Source organism: Plasmodium gonderi (genome assembly GCF_002157705.1).
Source record: "Plasmodium gonderi DNA, contig: Chr08, whole genome shotgun sequence".
Taxonomy (NCBI): domain Eukaryota; phylum Apicomplexa; class Aconoidasida; order Haemosporida; family Plasmodiidae; genus Plasmodium; species Plasmodium gonderi.
Window position 1 is genome coordinate 86,204 of NW_021628933.1, and position 22,459 is coordinate 108,662.

At 28.8% G+C, this 22,459-nt stretch overlaps 5 protein-coding genes across 5 annotated transcripts; 4 read left to right on the forward strand and 1 right to left on the reverse strand.

Annotated features, from left to right (window-relative positions):
- Nucleotides 1-1,716: 1,716 nt before the first annotated feature.
- PGO_080120 (RNA-binding protein) lies at nt 1,717-5,315 on the forward strand (the record flags this gene model as incomplete). Its single annotated transcript, XM_028687236.1, has 7 exons — nt 1,717-1,777; nt 2,369-2,486; nt 2,719-2,807; nt 3,985-4,062; nt 4,301-4,388; nt 4,793-5,098; nt 5,291-5,315. The coding sequence occupies 7 exons, from the start codon at nt 1,717-1,719 to the stop codon at nt 5,313-5,315; spliced, it is 765 nt and encodes a 254-aa protein (XP_028543037.1).
- Nucleotides 5,316-5,843: 528 nt separating this feature from the next.
- Nucleotides 5,844-7,027, reverse strand: PGO_080130 (hypothetical protein, conserved; the record flags this gene model as incomplete). The annotated part of the gene is made up of 3 exons (XM_028687237.1): nt 5,844-5,892; nt 6,210-6,299; nt 6,564-7,027. The coding sequence occupies 3 exons, from the start codon at nt 7,025-7,027 to the stop codon at nt 5,844-5,846; spliced, it is 603 nt and encodes a 200-aa protein (XP_028543038.1).
- A 1,501-nt stretch (nt 7,028-8,528) lies between these two features.
- Nucleotides 8,529-10,103, forward strand: PGO_080140 (hypothetical protein, conserved; the record flags this gene model as incomplete). The annotated part of the gene is made up of 1 exon (XM_028687238.1): nt 8,529-10,103. One exon carries the CDS (start codon nt 8,529-8,531, stop codon nt 10,101-10,103), a length of 1,575 nt encoding a protein of 524 aa, XP_028543039.1.
- Nucleotides 10,104-11,967: 1,864 nt separating this feature from the next.
- On the forward strand, nt 11,968-14,844 carry PGO_080150 (hypothetical protein, conserved; the record flags this gene model as incomplete). Its single annotated transcript, XM_028687239.1, has 1 exon — nt 11,968-14,844. One exon carries the CDS (start codon nt 11,968-11,970, stop codon nt 14,842-14,844), a length of 2,877 nt encoding a protein of 958 aa, XP_028543040.1.
- A 1,529-nt stretch (nt 14,845-16,373) lies between these two features.
- Nucleotides 16,374-20,915, forward strand: PGO_080160 (DnaJ protein; the record flags this gene model as incomplete). Its single annotated transcript, XM_028687240.1, has 1 exon — nt 16,374-20,915. The coding sequence occupies one exon, from the start codon at nt 16,374-16,376 to the stop codon at nt 20,913-20,915; it is 4,542 nt and encodes a 1,513-aa protein (XP_028543041.1).
- Between the last annotated feature and the right edge of the window lie 1,544 nt (nt 20,916-22,459).

The following is a 22,459-nucleotide window of genomic DNA, read 5'->3' on the forward strand; positions in this document are numbered from 1 at the left end:
CATTCAAATTAAGAACGTTAAAAGCATAATATAATAACTTTGTCTTGATGAGAATGAATAAAATAACTAAAATACAAACACACAAGAGAACTTAATATGTGAGGATTAGCTTACATTTGCTTTTTCCGCCCATAAGTATATGTGTTTGTGTATGTCTACTTGATGTTAGTACGGAATGTAAACGTTATTTTCGAACTTTCTTATTTTTTTATGTAAAATAAATTTTACACACATGCCTACATGAAGCGGGAATTGCAACCTTTCTTTTGCCAGTTTAAAAAAGCTGTAAATTTTAGTAACAGCGTAAATCGAAAATTTTATTTCAATTTTTTAAAACCTCATTATGGAATGGCTCTTATATTTTTTCGGTTAAAAAATTAACTAAAAATACACAAATGAACTGTTTTAAAAAGAAAAAAGTGTTATAAAATTTCAACTTCAGCGCCTATGTTTTTTTTGTTAGGTATGTAAACTCTCAATATTTTTGCTTAGCCTCCATGAAATCTATAAACCCAAAAAAAGGTATTGTGTAAAAATTATATGGAGATGGAGGAACTCAGCATTCTTTATAATATATTCTCTTTAAATTTATGCACATGGTGTTATAGTTGCAAAAATATATTTTTATAGTTATGCTCCGTGTAATAGAATATGCATAATAACGTAACTAACATGAATTTTTTCTTGTTTCATTTTTGTAAAAAAAAAAAAAAAAAAAAAAAATTAATGAACCAGGTAGCACTTAAGGGGGAAAAAAAAAAAAGGGAAGCATTTTTAAATAACCAAAGAAGCAAACATACAAAAATTTAAAAAAAAAAAAAAAATACAAAAAGACCCCTGACTCCAAAAAAAAAAAAAAAAAAAATATATAAAATTCAAGCATTACCATTTATTAAGTCAAAGAACCAACATTTTTGCTTTGTTAGCAATAACAGTTTTATTATTATATATAAATAAACACCATATTATTTATATGTAACTTTAATTTCATATGTATTTTTCATTCTTGGTTACCCGTAATTAATATGTGCTTTATAAATTAATTAACAATTGCAAAGTATTTAAAGCAAAAAAAAAAAAAAAATAAATAAATAAATAAAATAAAAAAGAATAAAAAACATACTTAGATGAACCCTCCCTATATATATAATATATAATGTACTGTATTGTAAAAAATACATTTCAGATAACATGTAATATTCATGTGATGTAGGACAAGGGCATGTAATATTTGAATATCATATTGTACATATGTATTCATGCGTATACATTTGTATACATACATATATATATATATAGTGTAAAGCATTGTACCGATCCAGTCGATCACTTTGCAGCATTTTTTACATATGTATTGATAATACGTTTGAATAACAATACATAATAAATGTGTTACTCCTTAATTTTAAAAACGCGTTAACCTTTCTTTCACTTTCACTTTTTATGAAAAAGAAAAGCATTTTATTGATTCTTCTCTTCAGTGTTTTTTTTTGCTTTTGAATTAGTTCCTTTTTACTTTTTCTGTTCTTTTTATTTCTTTTTATTTTATTATTTTTTTTTTTTTTTGTTTCACCCCCTTTCATCAATCATCTTTACATATACATCACGTAATATATGTTATTTCTCCTTTTATACCATTTTTTGCTTAATTGTAAAAGGCATATATAGATATATATATATATATATAATTTTTGAGAAATTAAAGAAAAAAAAAAAATGAGTTATAAAGATGACAAAAAGGAATCTGAAGAACGTGAGCGTGATCATAAAAACGATGGTAATACTAATTAAGGAATATATAATACTATACATGCAAACATATATATATTCACATATTGCATTTCAACATGATAATGCGTAACAAAAAAAACGCCTCATTCTTGCATGTGTAATGGACGAGTTTTTACACCTCTTCCTGAACATGCAAATATGCATATCCTTAAGTGCTACATTTTTAATTCACCCTCAAGTGTTATTTTAAAATAACCGTATTAGCTTAAAAATAAAAAATGACACCATTGAGTATATGAATTCTACTAACATATAGAGTCCCCCTCCCTCAATAATTATTCATTTTAATGGAAGGATTAATAAATTTGTGAAAATATTAGAATTTACTTATTTTTATTTGCATATATAGTGAACATCATGTGATACATAACAGTGAACAAATGTTCTTTCATTTGTTTGTAACACAATTGGATTATGATTTAATTTTGATAAAAATATTAAAAGAACGAATGAGTTCTTTCTTATTTTGCCTTCTCACCAGTGAAAGTTGTTCACAATAAATTGTGTTCATGCGAGTTTGTATATATTTCACTTTCTTTTACATTACTTTCGCACCATCCTCAATTTTCCCTCGAAGGAACAACACTGTACGTGTCAAATTTAAGCTCAAAAATAACAACATCCAAACTGCAAGATATATTTGAGGAATATGGAACAATAGAAAAGTGCTACGTTATCAGCAATCCAATCACCAGGTAATAATTTGCACACGTCACATTTTGGCAGTACATCACGTGCACATCCATGTATATGTATATATATATGTATATGTATATATAAACATTTGTATTGGTCTCCTTCAGATGAATAATAATGCTTTACAAAATTTTACAAAATATTCATTGCATAGTATATGTAATAAACAATGTGCAGATTAAGTATAATATTTTTAAAATGGCACTTTTTTTTCTTTTTTAAATTGTATAGAGAATCTCGAAACTTTGGATTTGTCACTTTTAATAATCCTGATGACGCGAATAATGCTATGAATAAAGCAAACAAAATGGATATAGAAGGTTATTAGCAAAACGAATAAATATTTTTGCATGATGTATGTACTTATCATTGTGATAAATGTGGCTTAAACAGGAAAAAAAAAAAATAAATAATAAAAATAAATAAAATCCAATGATAATAACAGAACAACACACTGGTTCAGCATTACTCTTTTTCAAAAATAAGAAACCCACAAAAGCAAAAGCAATAATACATACATATTAACAAAAAAAAAAAAAAAAAAAAAAAAAAAAAAAAAAAAAAAAAAAAATCCAATGAAAAAAAAAAAACAACACACTGGTTCAGCATTACTCTTTTTCAAAAAAAAAAAACCCAAAAAAAAAAAAAAAAAAATAAAAACATTTAAAAAAAAAAAAAAAAAAAAAAAAAAAAAAAGATGAAACAGGATATTTCTGCAATAAAGGAAATTAATTCCTTTTCGTCGCGCCCACTCCCCCCAAAAAAGAAAAAATTGGGAAATTTAAGATCATACCCAATATTCAGAAAATCTACAAATCTATATTCTATTCAATGGTAAAATTTACTATCGAGTTTAGTTTGTTATCATTTCGATTCCTTCTCCTCAATTATAACGAATTTATCACTATTCGCACGACATTCAAGCATGCATGCTAATTCACATGTGTTAGACACATGTTTATAAATGTATGTACATATATAAGAACGTGGGATACACTCATCTTAACAATGTTAATTTAAAGGATTTTGAAAACTTTAGTATTTCAAATATTATTATTTATAATATGTTTACAGAAAAGATGAATACTCAGTAAAATATTTAAAACTTCAATTCTGGCAAAAATCGCATACAAAAATAATGTAAAAACAAACAACATTGCCAATCTTCTTCCCAATATTCTCCTTTATTACGTTATCGGTGTTGTACACATCTAAATATCTAAGAATTGCAATTTTTCTAAATTTCCAAAAGAATGATAAGAGGAAAAATGTAACTTTCAAAAATTATTTGCTCCTTATACACATATACTCCCAAAAAAAAAAAAAAAAAAATTCAAAGTTCCCGTGTTTCATAATATCATTTACAAATATACATATTTCCGCACACACAAACACATCCCATCCAAAATGTTGAATGTATTTATAAATCATATCAAAACTTTTATTAGCAAACAAATGAAACAAACATAATAACTATCGAATTTTTTTTAATAACAGGAAGAATTATTAACGTAGAGATAGCCAAACGAAATGAACCTCATGATCCAACACCAGGAGAGTACAAAGGAATTCAAAGTAACTAATACATTTTTGATATGTCACCAGCCCATTTTGTGTTAATATTATTTGTTATCCTATTTGTTTGCATATCATCTAATGCACCATGTAATGCTCCATGTATTTGTTTATTTATTTTTTTTTCACATTTTAAAAATATATGTGTTTATAAGATATGCATAATACTATGTTACAACCTTTTTGTTAAATATTTTATTTTCATGTCCTTCACTGTCCATTTTTCATCCTCTAAAAGATATGATTAATAGAAACGGAATGAGGTACGATTTTTATGGAAGAAGATACGACAGACCATTTGATAGAAGAAGATATGATTCAAGAAGGTAATTTAAGCAAATTAATAGAGAATTGTATATATATGGGAAAAAAAAAAATTCAGACGTCATTCCATTGATTATTGTTTACCAGTATTTTTAATTGTTCCTACAATTACAAACTTGTTGTTATATCCATCCTCTCCAGTTTCTCGTACCGTTTTTATATTATTACTCATTATAAGATTATTTGACTGAATTTGTTCAACAAATTTGCTGAGAATTTTATTTCGTTTTAAGGGTTTTCTTGTTTAAAACCTGCAGTGTTTAGCTAGCTTTCATTGTATATATGTATAAACATTCATTGATAAACTCCTATGTTTTTTTTTTCTTTTTTTTTTTTTTTTGCTCACATATTGTGTACATGTATATATATATAAACCCATTAATGAACTTCATTTCACGTTTCATAGGCCATATCCATACTACCGAGATCACGGGAAAAACTTTGGATATTATCGAAATAATCCATACCGACATTATGATAGATATGGAAGAAATGCATATGATGACCACAGGCATTATGATCGAAGGTCCATAGATGACAAGTACTATAAGAAGAATGATTATTACAAACGAAATTTAAGAAGTAGTGATAATGAAAGAGATTATTCTAGGGATAATAGTAAAAGAAGGAAAAGATATGAACAAAGTAGAAAATCGTCAAGTATTTCGAATAGTGAAAAGAGACACTACAAGAACAATTCCCCAGTTGAAAGGTGTTATATTTAATTAAAATTTTTGACAGCAGAGAGAGATATTTTCTTGTTCTTTTTGCATCCACCTCGTGGAGAAGCATTCATGCTTGCATAAATAATTCTCCAAATGAGTGCATAAAAAATAAGCAAAAACTCTTTTTACGAAATGTGCGTGTAAACATCACTCGTATATATATCCCTTTCTCTTTTTAGAAGCCCACATTACAGAAGAAAGTAAAATGATATCATTTACAAATTGTGAACCTTATACCAGAATATTTGTTTATTAAAAACATCACCCAGAATATATTTACAAAATTAGAGGGGTTCTTATTTTTGTATTTTTCTAACTTATGACAATTTTTTTTTTTTTTTTTTTTTTCCTTTTCAAAACTAATAAATCAATGTTTGGAATATGTTCATAAAAATTCAAATTTAAAAATTTTTAAGTTTAAGCATGGTCACATACACACCAAAAAAAAAAAAAAAAAAAAACATATATACATATATATATATTTATACATGTACAAATAAATGAATAGCATTTTTTTCATTTTTTAATTCCCACGCATATGTCATAAAAACTACCAAAATTTTAAAAACAACATTAATAAAAATGCTTCACTTCAACAATCAGCTTGTTCAAAAAAGAAAAAACAAACAAAAAAACAAGCAAACAAGCAAGCAGATAAGCAAGCAAACAGGCAAGCAAACAAACAAACGAACGAACAAGCAAATGTGCAGTTAACTTACCTATTGTTATTAATTAAATATAAGCATCATCATACCTCCATCTTTTTAGCAACTTCTTGTAACTAAAAGAAAGATTAAATGGAATATAACGTTGTTTATAATGTGTCAGTAAAATGTTAGCAAAATCTTCAGCAAAAATATCAGCGAAATGATATGTGAAACAATTCACTACAATAAAAGAACTGAACAAAAACGTTAATATTTCTTGACAGCTTCCAAAAATAAAGGCACAAGAAGCCTTGGATTGTGCAATGCATTTCCTACTGTAAATGTACTCCAAAAAAAAAAAAAAAAAAGAAAGAAGAAAAGCAAAGCAAAACAATACAAAACAAAATGCAATGCATCACAAGTTATATTTTTGCGTTTTCTTAATTTTTACTTAAAAATTTTTACAGGTATGCCTGCCTTTTGTCTGCAGTAATTTTCGCACATTTGCAACCATGTCATCACTTCTTCCCGGGTTTGCGCTCTTACAATTTTAACACGTATAATTATGAGGCAATTAAAGTGAGAAAATGAATAACATAATTAAAATACGATAAAAAAAAAAAAAAAAAAAAAAACCAATAAGTGAGCTGTTTAATCGGGCAAATACTAAGCTGCACAAAGTATAAAGCCAAAGGATCATGAAGAACTATATGTAAAAGCAAAAACGGTGAATCACATCGACAAGCGTGAAGAAGAACAGAACAAAAAACAAAAACGACACGGTGTCCTATGTAAAATTTGTTACCTAAATGGATATATTTTGGAAAACTCCAGGAAACAATTTTTACCCTTGCCTTTTATGCACTGCTCAGGAAAATTGGAATAAAATGAATGAACATGCTTCCTCTCCGCGTCTGAAAAATTTTCATTTAAGTATGCTGCGAATACCCAAAATAAAAACCATTGCGCATGACAAGGATGCTTAACAATATTTGAATTTAAACTTTCATCAAATAAATAAAAATTTTCTTCCTTTATTTTTTCAATTTCATTATTTTTTGTACTATTCTGCATATGCACATTTTGCGTATCTACTTGTTTTAACTTATCCCCATTTTGTAAATTTTCGTTTTTTGACAAAATGTCTGGCACGGACAGATCTTTTTCTTTTTTTTTGTTATTGTCTTCATAATACTTATTACCTTCCGCATTATTTTTTTTCGTATCATTATTTTTATAAAACATGCTGGATGTTACTTGATTACCCATAATGACATACAGATCTTTTAACCCAGTAATGATTAAAATAATGGTCATTAAATAATACTACCATATAATAAAACGAATAAGCAAATCGGTTCTCTCTATCACTTTCCATCACTCTCTATCTCTCATACACATACACCGCGTGCGTGCAGTTCTGTACAATAGTCCAATTACTAGAAATATATATAGAGCACATCTGTCAAGTCAATGCTGCTGCTTCAAGCATAGCGTGTTATGCAGAATACTTCAACAGTTGCGAACCCATATAATCTTATATGCAGATACGTAAATACGAATATTCTGTGTGTTTTTATGAAAAACACTCTGAGGAGCTTCACTTTTCTTCACAGTATTTCTCGCACCATTGGGTTAAATCTCACGAAGCCATTTATTTTATGAATTATTAGTGAACTTTACCTTGTTTTTAAAAAATACCATTTGGGAGGGGCGAGGGAAATCTATTGGGAAATGTCTCTTGTGTAATGATTTTTTGCCTATTATCTTTTCGGTGAATCACAGAAAAAGGGGAACTTTTCCAATTCTCAAAAAGATGTAGAAAGTTCATACATACATGAGTATACATATATATACATATATATATATGCACAGATTTTGCTATCACAGGTACGCTTACCCCTCGATGTAAGCCTCGTGGATTCAAACTCTCACTTATGGAAATGCAATGATTGTTGGTCTACAATATATTAAAATTCTCATGCTTAAATAAAGTAAATCTTTTCTCCGCCACGTAGTAGATATGGCTTACGAAGTTCGTACTGCTCGAAATGATATATGCGTAATTTCTACAATTCGTGTAAATTGTGAAGTAGATCATAATTGAATTTATTTTTTGTTGTGATTGAAAAAAATCAATGCAAGTAAAAAAATACGCAAATTTCAAAGTCCCCTTATGTGTTTTTATATACAACCAAGTTAGGCATATAATTTCAGAAAAATAAATAAATAAAATGGGATCACTTTTTTTTTTTTTTTTTTTTTTTTTATCATGCTTTTCTGTCACTTTTTTTACCCCAACTCCTCCTCCCCCCAACCACTCACAATCTCTTCCGCGACGCTTCCACATTTGTACAAATGGTCACGCAACAAAAATCAAGTTTGCAAAAAAGGATTACGAATTAGTGTATCCTTAAGTAAATAAATATGTTTACAATGTATACACCTTAGTCATAAGTGTTGTATTTAAAAAAAAAAGAAAAAAAAAAAAATAATCGATTAATCAACATATATAAAAGAATAAAGGAAAACCAAGAAAGCAACCCTCGTTTTTGCCATGTAAACGAAAATGTATGGACTTAAAAACTTTCACACATTTGAATAAAACTAATGAATGAAGGCAAAATGAAATGATGCGAAAAAAGGCTGCAGAAAAACAGTGATATTACTACTACTAACAGATGACTTCTTACCCAGCCACCACGAACACATTATTCTCATTACGAATACAAAAAAAACTTGCAGAAACGTTTACCTCATTTTGCACACAATGCTTTTAGTCAACAAAAGTATTAGGCTCGATTATGCTGTAAATCTTATCTTATTATTTTTCTTCACAAAATTAGTTATTCTCACATTATGCAAACACAACTATACCCTTCAAAAGAGTAACATTTTGCATTATAAAAACAGTAACACTTTCCAAGTAGAATTATATTTAAGAGAGAGAAAACATAAGAAGTGTCCAACATTTATCCATTTACATAATCCATACAAAAAGATAGACGTTAATGAACGCCAATATAAACTGAATGATGATTTAAGGAACATTATCCTACTCTTTGGGAGAATAGCCGAACCTTATTATCCAAAAACAGCTGAACAATTTAATTTTTTTAAAGAACCGTACAGTAAATATATCCATACGAACGAAAATAAAAATTCTACAAAATGGAAATACATTTTTAAGGATAAGAACAAAATCAATAAAAATATTTTTTATGAAAAAATTTGTGAACTCAAATTTAAATGGCCAATTAATGAAGATGAAAATATTACAGAATATAATTTCTACAATTTAGTCATAGAAAAATGCCTAAACAATATTAATATTGTTAAGAACAATATACACAATTTGAAAGTCTTTTTAACCAAAGTGATAGAAAGTAAGAAAGAATTTGCAAAAAAGGGCGCAACGCAAATTAATCCAATTGAAGAAAAAAAACTGCATTTCATTCACAATTTGTACAATGACCTGAAAAAGGAATTCTTAAATGAAAATGATAAGGTAGAACAACAGCAGGAGGAGGATGAAGAGGAAAAATGCAGCGACGACTCGTCATCTACAAAAGATGATAAATTAGAAACAGACGGAAGAAAAATTCTTGAAAAATTAGAAAAATTTCATTTAAATGACATTTTTAAGCAGCATAATAGATCCTACAGTAGACTACTTCTTAATGAAGTTTTTAATAAAGAATATCCATCCAAAAAAACAACAGATATATTCTTACATTTGGTTTTTCAAAAAAATGTAGAAGAATTTTCATATGAATATTTTTTAAAATATCTGGACAAACTGGGAAAAAAAATTGAACTTTTCACCTGCAACTACAACTGCAATATTCATTTTGATCAATTTTTTTTTCTTATGAAAAATGAATTTAAAAAAAATTCCATTCTTCTTAAGAAGAAAAAAACATGTCCTCCTAAAATATCGAAAGCGAAAAAGGATTATAATAATGACACAAATAAAAATCTAGCTGCACACAAAACTAAAATGAGAATTATTGAAAATAGACATAACAACATAGCACAAAATGGGAAAAAAAAAAAAAAACAAAATTCTCTCATCATAGAAGATCATGATATTATGACTGAGCACATTAATAAAATACAAAGTGATATAAAAAATGAAGATCCAATGCATCATATAGAAAACTTGGATAATCGCCAATCAAATTTTTTAATTCCATCTAATTTGGAAAACGAAAAAAATATAAACCAAACTAAAAAAATCCACATACATATTCACACAAATTCCCAAACTGTGGTGGAAAACCTCAAAGGCACAGTTATTAAGCTATTTAACTATATCGTAAATACCATCAAAAATGCCTTCTAAAATGGGTGGTGTAAAAGATAACATGAATTTTCCTTCAATATAGTAACACACTTTTTCATACACATTTCATACAATCATCGTATGCATTATGCATACATGGAATCATATGTGCATGTTGATTAAACCCCATCCAACTAGTTAATACTCCACCAGCATATTATTATTTACCAAATGCTTCAGACACAGGAAAACTATATTTACATTTCTTCCCTTTACACCGTTATTTTTATCCTGCTTTTTTTTTTTTTTTTTTTTTTTTATCAGAAATAATTTTCAAATAAGATATAATTACTTTATCTCATTTTTGAGGAATTTCACAAATTGTCACAATTTATTATATCTTCTTTTCAAAGTATCTTAGGATAGGTGCTCCTAAAATATATCCTTTGTCGTCCCCTTCACACGCTTGTCCTTATTCTATTTTTTTTTTTCTTTTTTTTTTTTTAATCATACACTCACATTACAACAGAAATAATAACACATACACATGTAAAACCTATTTGTGTTTGTTTTCTTCCATTTTCGTTTCAACATAGGCTTATCATTTCGCGTACACATTGTATAATTGTTCCATATGACAACAAAACTGTATTTTCATATTAAACGGAATTGAGTCACTTTTGTGCATGATTCATACTTTTGTGTTTCCCTTTTTTTATGTCTAGAAATAAAAAAAAAAAAAAAACTCGAATAAAAATAAAGTTGGAAATGTCTATATCTTAAAATTTATTTAAAAAATGAAAACCTTTTCAGTTTCCTGGCTAATGTTAAATATTTTGCACCGCTAAAATATAAGTAGGGGTAATCTTCCAACTAGCATAAGAATAAATTTTTTTTTTTTTTTATTTTTGTGATAATACTATGTGTCGTCAATAAATGGAGGGCACAAATCGCTTCCAAAGTGGATAAGAAAAAAAAAAAAAAAAAATTACCTCTAATTAGAACTTTTTTTTTTTTTTATTTGTGCCCACTTTAACAATCTTGTACGCAATTTTTTTTCTAAAGGCATATAATATAAATTCCTTTTAAGTCCTCTTTGATCTGCTGAATCATGAGAAAAAGGAGCTCATAAAAGTGTGTTACATTCCCCCGTAATGTGAAAAATTTTGTATGATTTTTCATTTGTGTATTCCCCTTTTAGTCTGCACCAAAAAAATTGTCTCAAAAAAATAAACGAAAGAAATAAAAATCTACGATATACATTTTTTTTTATTTTATTTTTCTTTCCCCCCCCCCAAAACAATTCCTTACCCATTTGAGAACTCCTAAAATTTGAAGTACATACATAAACGTTTAACCCTTATTGTAATATGTTTATTTCATTTCCTATTACCACCTTTTGAATACAACCCTGTGGGTAGTTTTTCCCCTTTATGTATGAATACATACATATATATACATGTATACATACCTTGTTTCATTTTTATTCTTTTCCTTATTCTCGAAGAAAACTCTAAAAAGGAAGCATTTAAAAAAGTGGACATTCCTTCACACCACTCAACGGATGCATCACAATGTACTTTTTCATTTTAGTTGAAACTGCTTACTGTGATTAATATTTCTCTTTTATTTTGTTCATTACTTTGTTCACAATACTGACCACTACCCTATTCCGGCCACTACCCTATTCCGACCACTACCCTATTCCGACCACTACCCTATTCCGACCACTACCCTATTCCGACCACTACCCTATTCCGGCCATTACCCTATTCCGGCCATTACCCTATTCTTGCTACTACCCTATTCACTATATTGTTCATTATTTTATTTTTCCCTACACAACCCTTTCAGACATTACCCTCCGTTCGCATCCATCTTCCTCCCCTCAACAGCCTCTCATGAAAAACAAAGAATATCAAAAATGTTAGGAAAGTTTATTTCCGAAACTTACAATAAAGTGAAAAGCAAAGCTGATGAAGTGAGATTACATGTAAGTGTTCAGGCTATAAAAGCGAAAGAAGTTTTGGGGTTAGTAAAGCCAACAACTATTGAACAATTGGAGATTTTACTAAATTATGAATTACAGCAAATAGATACAGGAGAAGCGTTAATTGGAACATATAAAAAATGGATATACAACATATCCCAATCTGAAAAAAGTGAATGTATAAGATATTATAAATCTATAAAACCAACTAACGAAAAAAAGGAGTCAACAACTCTTACCACCCAATCCTTTACGAACAGTAATGAAAAACATAAATACAATAATATTCAGGAAAGAAGGAAAAGCGAAGTTACATTACCGAATAGTAATATCACGAGTTCATGCAACAATGACATGAATGATGTGTACGATTCCCACTCCAACAATGAAAAGAGTCATATAGAACAAGAGACAATTTTGGATATACATGCTCAAAACAATGCAGTAACAACAACCACAGTTAAGTTAAACGACAATGTTAATTCCGATCCACAGCAACATTTAAGTCTTAAGAGCAAGGAAGTTCAATCAAACGATAAATGCAAAATAGGAGATGAGTTGCTCATCACAGATAAGAGTAAAACGAATTCAATCAATAAATATGAATCCAATACTATTATAAACAAAAAGCAGATGACTACCTACATCTATGATGATCATTACGGTTACAATTTTAAAGAATATTTTTTAAAAAGTAATATTTTAGAAAAGTCTATTAGCTTAATTTTAGAAAAAAGAGAAATCAGATTATCTCTAGTTGGACCAATAGAAACAGATGATTTAGATAATCCACGAACGACAATCCTAACCATGTTTAATCATTGCCTTATGGGAAATGAAAAACTACATAAAGATATTCTTTTCATTATATTAACAACAGACAAACTATTTGATAATCACAAAGAATTATTTTTAGAATTATTAACTATTCTTAAATATGATCATTTAGATATATACTTAACTAATATAAGAAAAATTATATCATCTGAAATTGTTTCTTTAAAAAGCAAAATTCACTTTTACGACTCGCAATTTATGAATATCAATAAGTTAATCCATTTAGATAACATTACTCCAAAAACCAGTATCTCTTCCATAGATTTAGAGAAGGACGACGAAAATGATCACCAAAAGTATGGACATATGGTACATCAGGATTCATCGATTCTAAATCCATCATTTAATTCTAACTATCTTCCTACAGAATCTCATCTCAGGAATCATAAAATAGATAATAATCAAGCAATAATCGACAACAGTGATGAAAAAAACGAAAGTTATCCTATAAATGAACAACGAGAGGTCGTAAGTTTGACTGATGAAGCAAACTTAACTGAAGTAGTGGATCCAAGAGATGTGATTAAACATCTGAAAAATCAACAAATCGATGATACTCCAAAAACGAACGAGGAAAAAATATTCGAAATAGAAAACGCTCATGATATCAACAACAACATGTGCACGGAACTCTCGAAGGAAATTTTCCAAATGGATTTATTATCAAACGAAAAAGAAATTATAGAATCAAACAAAATGCAACAAATAAAAATCCTGGCCTCGTCCAAGTTGATAGAATTACACAAAACTTTACAAAGAGTTTTAATATTAGCAACAGAAAATAGAGAAAACAAAAAAATAGAAATAAAAACAAAATTAAAAGAGTTGAAAAAAATAATGGATGTTTGTAAAAAGGATTGTGAAATAACCCTAAACGATACAGAAGATTCAAAGACACATTTAGAAAATGCATATGTAAAAGAATTAGATGTAAAAACAAATAGCATTAGCAAAACACAAGAACAAATAAATCAAATGAAAAGTAATATAGATGAACTCTTAAAAAAAAAAAAAGAATTATTTAATCAATATCAACTAATATGCAATGAAATTAATTTAAGAAATAAAGAGCTATCAACAGTCTTATCCACACTAACAAATTATAAAAAGGATTTAAATGAAGCAGAAATGAATTATTTAAACAAACTTTCAAATACAAATAAAGCAAAGCATATGCACCAAGAAAGGAAATTATATATATCACATCTGGACACTATATCGGATGAAATTCTAACAGAGTATGGAAATTCCTCCTATATAAACACAGAAGAACTCTTATCAAAAACGATTAAAATCAAAAAACCAATAAACCAAGCTATTATGAAACACTTAATTTATTTGAAAGAAAAACTAATTATACTAAATGCTTTGTTAAAATTTTATGTTCATCGAGTGAATTCTATCCTTGGCCAAAACGATATTGGAGAAGGCCCAGACGATCATCACCCTACGAACCAGTCATTGTATTCTGAGATCTACAACATCGAAGGCACGAATAGCCATGACACAACAGACCATCACAACCATGACACAACAGACCATCACAACCATGACACAACAGACCATCACAACCATGACACAACAGACCATCACAACCATGACACAACAGACCATCAAAACTATGCCATAACAGACCTCCACAAGCGTGCCACGTCAAACAACTCAAATGACGACAAACGCGAAGATCACAATGCAAGCGTAATGAACTTCCCAAGTAGCCCCATCATAAATCATCATGAACAGGAAAAAAAAAAAAAACTAATGAAATATAAAAATTGTTATTTTAAGATTGTTGAACAAATAAGTAAAATATGGGTATCTATACAGGAATTTTATGATCTCAATAAGGAGAACATAGATCAAGAGGAAACCGAGTGTTCTCCCAACTTTGTATATCAGCAGATTAACGAAATATATAATTACAGCAAAAAGTTTATCATGCATAATGATTCTATCGTCTCCTCAATTGTTTGATTTTGCAAGTGCTGGTAAAGCAGGTTTTCCCCAGTGTATATGTGCATATACATAATGTGCTCGAGGTCGTGTGTAAGATTTATACATATATATATATATATATATATATATATATATATTCCCTCGCTAGGGTCCGTTTTTTTTTCTTCATATAATACATACACTACATTTAAGCACTTCAATTTTGTGCGTGAATCTTTTTTTTTTTTTTTCTACCATTGTTTGTTCCATTTTCATCCCTTTGAGGGAATTGCCATAATAACCTGTGACACCAAATGAATGGGAAAATTATGCAAACGAAAGCATGTCCCTATACTTTCTTTCACACGACCTCCTCATTGTTAAGCAATAACAATACTTCATTGTGAGTATATATATGTATATATATATACCGCAGACGCAATATTTATTTCATCATTTCTCTGTTTTTGCTTTTTTTTTTTTTTTTTTTTTTTTGTTCATATATTGTTTTTTTCAACACTGCTCGTTTACTAGCAAAACAGTTTAAACTCCAACAGATAAGAATACATATAATGATTTCACCCAATATACATACATAGACACATGCATATGTTTATGTATATGGAGAAAGCAAAAGGGGTAGCCTTCGAGCTATTCTATTTGGGCCTTACGTAACATTTTTCAACGTGAGGAAACGCGCACAATGTAAAGTAACGAAACCTGTAGGAAATAACCACCGGAGAAATATTTTCACCAGCGTGATATCACCAAAATTAAACAAAACAATAATACACACTTCTAAAGGTTTCTTAAAAAATACACTCAAATAAGGAAAAGATGCGAAGTGTAAAGTTTAACAGTAAAAATTTCCTACCTATTTCGTATAATAATGATTCAACATAAATAAATTTATTACAAAAGATCAAGCGGCCAATAACATTCTAATTAAATAAACCTCAACTTAATACCATCAAAAAATTGCAATACTGCATTGTGTATGTAAAAATTTGCTTATATTAAAAAAAAAAATTTTAATTCTGCATTTTCCATGTGGTGATTACATATTTAACAGAGGTAATTTTAACCTCCTAAAAGCCCCGAATAATAAAAAAAAAAAAATAAAATAAAATAAAAAAAAAAAAAAATAGTAAAATTAAAAAGGAAAAAAAAAATGAAATAAAAAGCTTGTGAAATAATATGCATGCATACATAAATACTTAAGGGATAAGAAACAACTTATTAGGATTTAAATTAATTTTCCGTGGAGCAATAACTTTTCCACTTAAGTGACGAATTCGCGTGTGTATGCTGAAGAAGTTGAAATTTAGCGAAGGCTCTGCTCGCCCTACGCTTTTTTGCATTTGCAGATTTTGCATGGGGTGTAGGACTATAGCATTATAAACACACTTGTTAAGAAAAGCAAAAAAGAATCAAATTGTAAGAAATAATCCCCAATTGGACGTAATTGTAAGAAATTATGCGAAATAACGTGAAACACACGGAAACATAAGCGAAACATCCCCACCAACATAAGTTCATCAAACACAATTTCAACATGCAAGAGGACCATGCAAAAAAATGAGGGAAAAGAAAATTTGTATTTTAAGGGATCCCCATATAGCCATGTTAATAATCCGCGAAATAAATGCGCAAGCTACTTCGACATAAATCAGATTAAGCAATTATGCACCACTCAAAGTGCAAATGGGTATGAACAAATTTTTTGTCCATATTATAAAGAAGAAGAAAAGGCAGTAAAAAAAAATAAAAAAGAAATACTCAACATGAAAATTTCATTACCCTTGTCCCGGAGTGGTAACAACAAAATGAATCAAATAAAGAAGAAAAATTGGTACTCAAAAAGAAAATCATTAACTGAATTAACACCCATTCATTACACCCAGTCGTACACAGCAACGGCAGACCAGTACAAAAATTACGAGGAAACAGTAACATCCATAGGGCTAAAAGAAAAAAAAAGAATGAAATTAAATCCTTTTAATGAAGATTCAGACTTTTTTCATGGTAATTCCTTTGATCAAACACCAAGAAAATGTTCTACATTTAACAATTCCAGAACAGAAGAAAAAGAAGAAGGCACAAATGTGTATAATCCAAATTCTAGTATAAACAAAAGTAATAAAAAAACATTCATTAATACAAACAGTTCATTAAATAAATATGATTTTATTAGATATGTGTGTTCTCCTACGAAAAAATCATGTAACAATAAAAATACAAAATCTGAAAATGAAATTTACAACACACCTAAAAATAGTACTCCCAAACGAACAACCAAAACAGATTTATTCGATAATACCAATTCGTATAATTATAACCATAGCACGGACAATTCTATTTTTGTTGCATGTGAAAAAAAAAGCAATATACTTCACCATAGCAGTTTTGACGAATATAATGAAAAATCCAGAATTCATGTGCAGCCCATCGATGACGAAAATCCAGAATCGAGCAAAGGGAATAAAGTGCTCGATGATCGAAATGATCACATCACAGTTTCTGAAAAAAATGGAATCAATAATACCAAAAATTATGACTTCAAAAAAGTCTCTGAATATGAACAAACAGTTGCTACAAACAGTACCATAAAAAATAACGGAAAATGTTATGAAGGGGGCACCACAAACGGCAGAAATAACGACCGCTTGCATTCCCCTAAGAATGATGAACATAAGAATGGATTTATCGATTTGGATAACTACGATTCCATCGATCGACTCAGCAAGAACTTTTTCATAAACAACAAAAAAATTTTCATCAATGATTTCAGCAAATCTAAGGGAGAATATATTAACCATACCAAGGGCAACATGGACAATCATAATAGGAATGTTTCTCGAAATGATAGCACATTGCATAAAAGCATAGAAAAAGGGAAAAATTATATTTACACACAAAAAAGAGATGAAAATATCAGAGGAAAAGATAACAATCAAGGAATTAACACAAATGGTGATATCACACAACAAGACCCTTCTAGAAAATTGAACGATTCAAGTCGCGGAGACTGCATTCAATGTGACGTTGATAATTTCGATGTGGATAATTACGATGTGGATAATTACGATGCAGAAAATTGTGACATCGATAATCACGATGTGGATTATTGTGATGCAGAAAATTGTGACGAGGAAAAACATGATAAGAATAAAACCAGTCGCAGTACCGAGTGGAAATTTGATGAAGGGGACCCCGATGAACAGCAAAGGGACAGATGGAGCTACCTACGAGATATGAATACATTCGTGAGGAAAAACTACAACACGACGAAATCTCTGTATAACTATTTAGACGTGTCATATAACTGTAGTAAGGAAGAAATTAAAAATTCATATAAAGAAAAAATAAAAGTGCATCACCCAGACAAAGGAGGAAAAATAAAAAAATTCCTAGAACTAAAATTATCATACGATATTCTAAGCAATGATAAAAAGAGAAAAATGTATGACAAGTATGGACATAGCATATTAGAATTATTAATAAGTGAAAAATTTCAAGATTATCATATTTCCTCATCAGATGAAAATAATGAACAAGTAATAGATGAAGAAAATTTGAAGATATACGATTTGCTTGTTCAGAAATATAATAATATTTCTTATTTACATAATTTACACGATTTAAAAATTGATAGTAACCAATACAATGAATTTCAAAAATTAATTTTCCATTTTTTCAATGATGAAAACCCAATGTTTAAAAATACATTTTATTTATACCCACTTTACTCCCCATATATATCTCTTTATAAAAAAAAAAAAAAAAAAAGTAAAAAAAAAACACATAATTTGGAATTATCAGAAACTTCAGAAAAGTCTACCATGCATTATGACGAAATGAACGATTCCCTCAGTTCAGGAAGAAGTGATATATCTAAAAATTCATTTCCATCGAATTACAACATAACAAATGAAATTACAATTTTCGACATAATAAGCAGAAAACAGGTTACAAATATGTTTAATGAATTGAACTTAGAATTTGAATATTTTTACAAAAACAGCATAATGAATAAAATAGAACAATCAGAACACTTTAACAACACCAAGTACAACAAAGAAAAAACATTTCAAAAAATAAAAAACCAGAATGACGAATACCATTCAAAGTTATATCCGAATTGTTACAATACCACAGCAACCATAAGGAAAGATACACAACATCCAATGGAATCACCATCAGTAGATGAAAATACAACACCCTCTGGAGCACACAATTATAAGCATTCCCAAGAAAGATATAATTTCAACATTTCAAACAATTTTAGTCAAAATAACCATGGTCATTTTTTTAGGGAAATTCAAACGTCTCCAATTGCATATAAAATCATTAACGAAAATAACGAAAATCATATTACCGAATTTTACAAATGGTTTGAATTTTTTTTCAATCATCAAAAAGAATCTCAAAGGGAAAGATTAGAACGTGACAATCAAACAACCAGCACAAAAGATACACTCACCCAACCAGATACACTCACCCAACCAGATACACTCACCCAACCAGATACACTCACCCAACCAGATACACTCACCCAACCAGATACACTCACCCAACCAGATACACTCACCCAATCAGATTCACTCACCCCACCCGACGAACGAAATATAAGAAAAATTCCTTTTTGTGACTCCAAGTGTGAACAAAATCGAAAGGAGTACCACACCCCGAGAAAAACATTCTTGAATATGAAAAATGGTGAGGCTGAATCGAAGACTCGTAACCATAGCAGACGCAAAGATGAGTTGTACTTTATGCAAAATGATGAAGGTAGTGCAAAAAATAATTATGAAGGACTCAAAACATTTCAAGATTGTAGTCATAATTTCTGTGCATTTGATCAACCGTTACATAACAGAAATAATGACTTCGAGAATGCAGAAGAAAATGGGAATATGCAAAACTCAAGAGATCGATCTAGAAACACACATAACAACGTGTATAGAAACATGGGTAATTATCAGAATAAATATACAATTTGTTATCAAAACAGAAACGAATTTTATGAAAACGCTGGAACTACACCCATTTCACATATTATAACAGCAGAAGAAAAATCAAACAAATTGGAAATACATCACCAGAAGTGGCACAACAATAATACCCACTTTCAGACGAACACGAATATAACTCCAATATTCAAAAATAGTACACCGAAAATGAGCGAAAAAAATAAATGGAGTCAGAATAAATCACACGAAAAAAATCCAGTTGAAACAAGGAACAATAGTAGTAATAACATTGTGGAAGACAATATAGATCTAAATATTGAAGAAAAATATGGCTTCAATTTGATCAAGAAAAGTAAACAAAAAATTAAAGATTTAACACACGATTTTAATTATATATATATAGGAAATAATGTAAACAAAAAGAAAAAATATATATTATTTATAAAAGAAGAATGCATCAAGCAATTTTTAAAAATCAAATTACTAATTCATAAAATTAGAAAAAAATCAAATTTGAAACTTATATCCATATTCGAACATGAAATAGATAAAAATATAAAAAACATGGAATATATATTACTCCTAATAACACATAAAGATGAATTGATTCCCTTAAATGATTTTTACTTACTTGATAAAAATATTTTTTCAAAGGACTATTATTGTATACCTATATATATAAAAAAGAACATAATAATTAGACCAACTTTTTTTCACTTCAAATGGATTGTATACACTATACAATCATTTATTTTTTTTAATTTCTATTTTAAAAAAGTAAACAAGTATATGTGTGCTTTCCCCTTTTTTAATTATAAATATAATATTTTCAAAAAATTTATCGAACCTGAAGAAAAAAACATTAGCATCAGCAGAAGCAACAGAAACAGCAAAAGTAACAACCACTACAGCAACCACAATAACAACCAACATCATATAAAAGATTTATACATATTTTTTCAGCAACATATCATCAAAAATAAACCACAATATTTGAAATACTTCCCTCACTCTTTAATTCTCTATTTAAAAGATATCGTATCACCAAATGAACACAGTACAAAAAATATTACTGTGAACATACCCTCAATTTGTGTTCTAACACCCCATAAACCGTTGGGTCCCATGGAATACTAGGTTATGCATAACAGTATATATCTTATTTATGATTACACAATTGTACGCAAAATAATAAAAAAAAAAAAAATCAGTAGAAAAAATAAAATGTTCATATAAATCCATCTAACGAAATTGTTCTATATATACATAATTAATTCATATCCCCACCAGACATAATGATGTGCCTTATTTTTATTTTATTTTATTTTTTTTTTTTTCATGCGTATTGTCTAGCGCATTTTTATCGATAAGCACTTTTTAATACAGGGCATTCCGTTTGTTAAATACAATTATCTTATACAGTTCCAATCTCATAATTTTTGTTGCCAAATATATGGCTCAAATACATGAATCATATTCCCTCCGACCTGCTTAACTTTTCACCACATCCTATGGTGATTTAACATTTGATTTATGCTCCCTTATGCCATTGTACTGTTTCACCGTTATTCTTATGCTGCTATTTTATTGTTTTTTTTACCTTGTTCTGTTTTCATCATAAAAACTATTATATGCTTATCATATTTCTACCCCATTCTACATATCAACAACTTTTACACGTTTTTACCACCCTTCTTTCTTTCCTTATTTTTTAATGATAAAAAAACAAATGAACCTCACAATTTCATTTCTATATGATACCAAAATATAGGAATAAATTTTTCTTTTTCTCCTTTCGAAATACATTCCCTAATTGATTTTATACATAGATAAGCAAAAATATATAACTTTTCCACTCTTGCATAATATGTACGTAATTCCAAATGTGTATGGGTTTCGGTAAAATTGATTGCCATCACACTTGACACACACACAAACATATATATTTATATATAAAACTGGATCAGCAACAGTATGTCAAATATTGACACTCCTACATCACCATTTTGAACTTTTTTAAAAAAAAAATAAAATTTTCATTCCCTCTCTAATAAACCATTTCTCTTTATCCCACAATATTTCTTACATACAAATTCAATGAAAAGGGGATGAGCACAAACAGGTTATTTAGTTATTATATTTTTGTTATTAACCAACTTGTCCTATCGTTTCGATATTTCATCGTTCCACAATGCATGCACATTGCAAGATTTGGTCTATGTGTCTACAACACCTGATTAAAATACTTCAAATATTGTACTTGCTCAACATGCATACATATTGTTTATATATATGTATACATAAATAGACATTTAAATAGAATCACTTGATTAATTCATTATCAATTCTGACACTTTCGTCAATTTTCTCTCATCACCCCTTTATTAAAATAGAAAATTAGTTCCGTGAAAAATTATCTTATATCATCTCTCTCAGCTCAAATGAGGCGTGTACATACGAATTATGTGCAGCGAAAAAAAATGTACAACTACATGATTGTTCATACCAAAAAAATTACTAAATGTTACATTAACACATTCCTGTGTGTTCATACAAATGTGCATTTGGGTTCTTTTCATTTCCCCCCCATTTCGTTCTACGCATTCTTTATTTTGGAAAAGTTTATTCATCATTTAGTTCTACAATTTCGTGTCCTCTTCACCATTTCGTCACTTCACCAT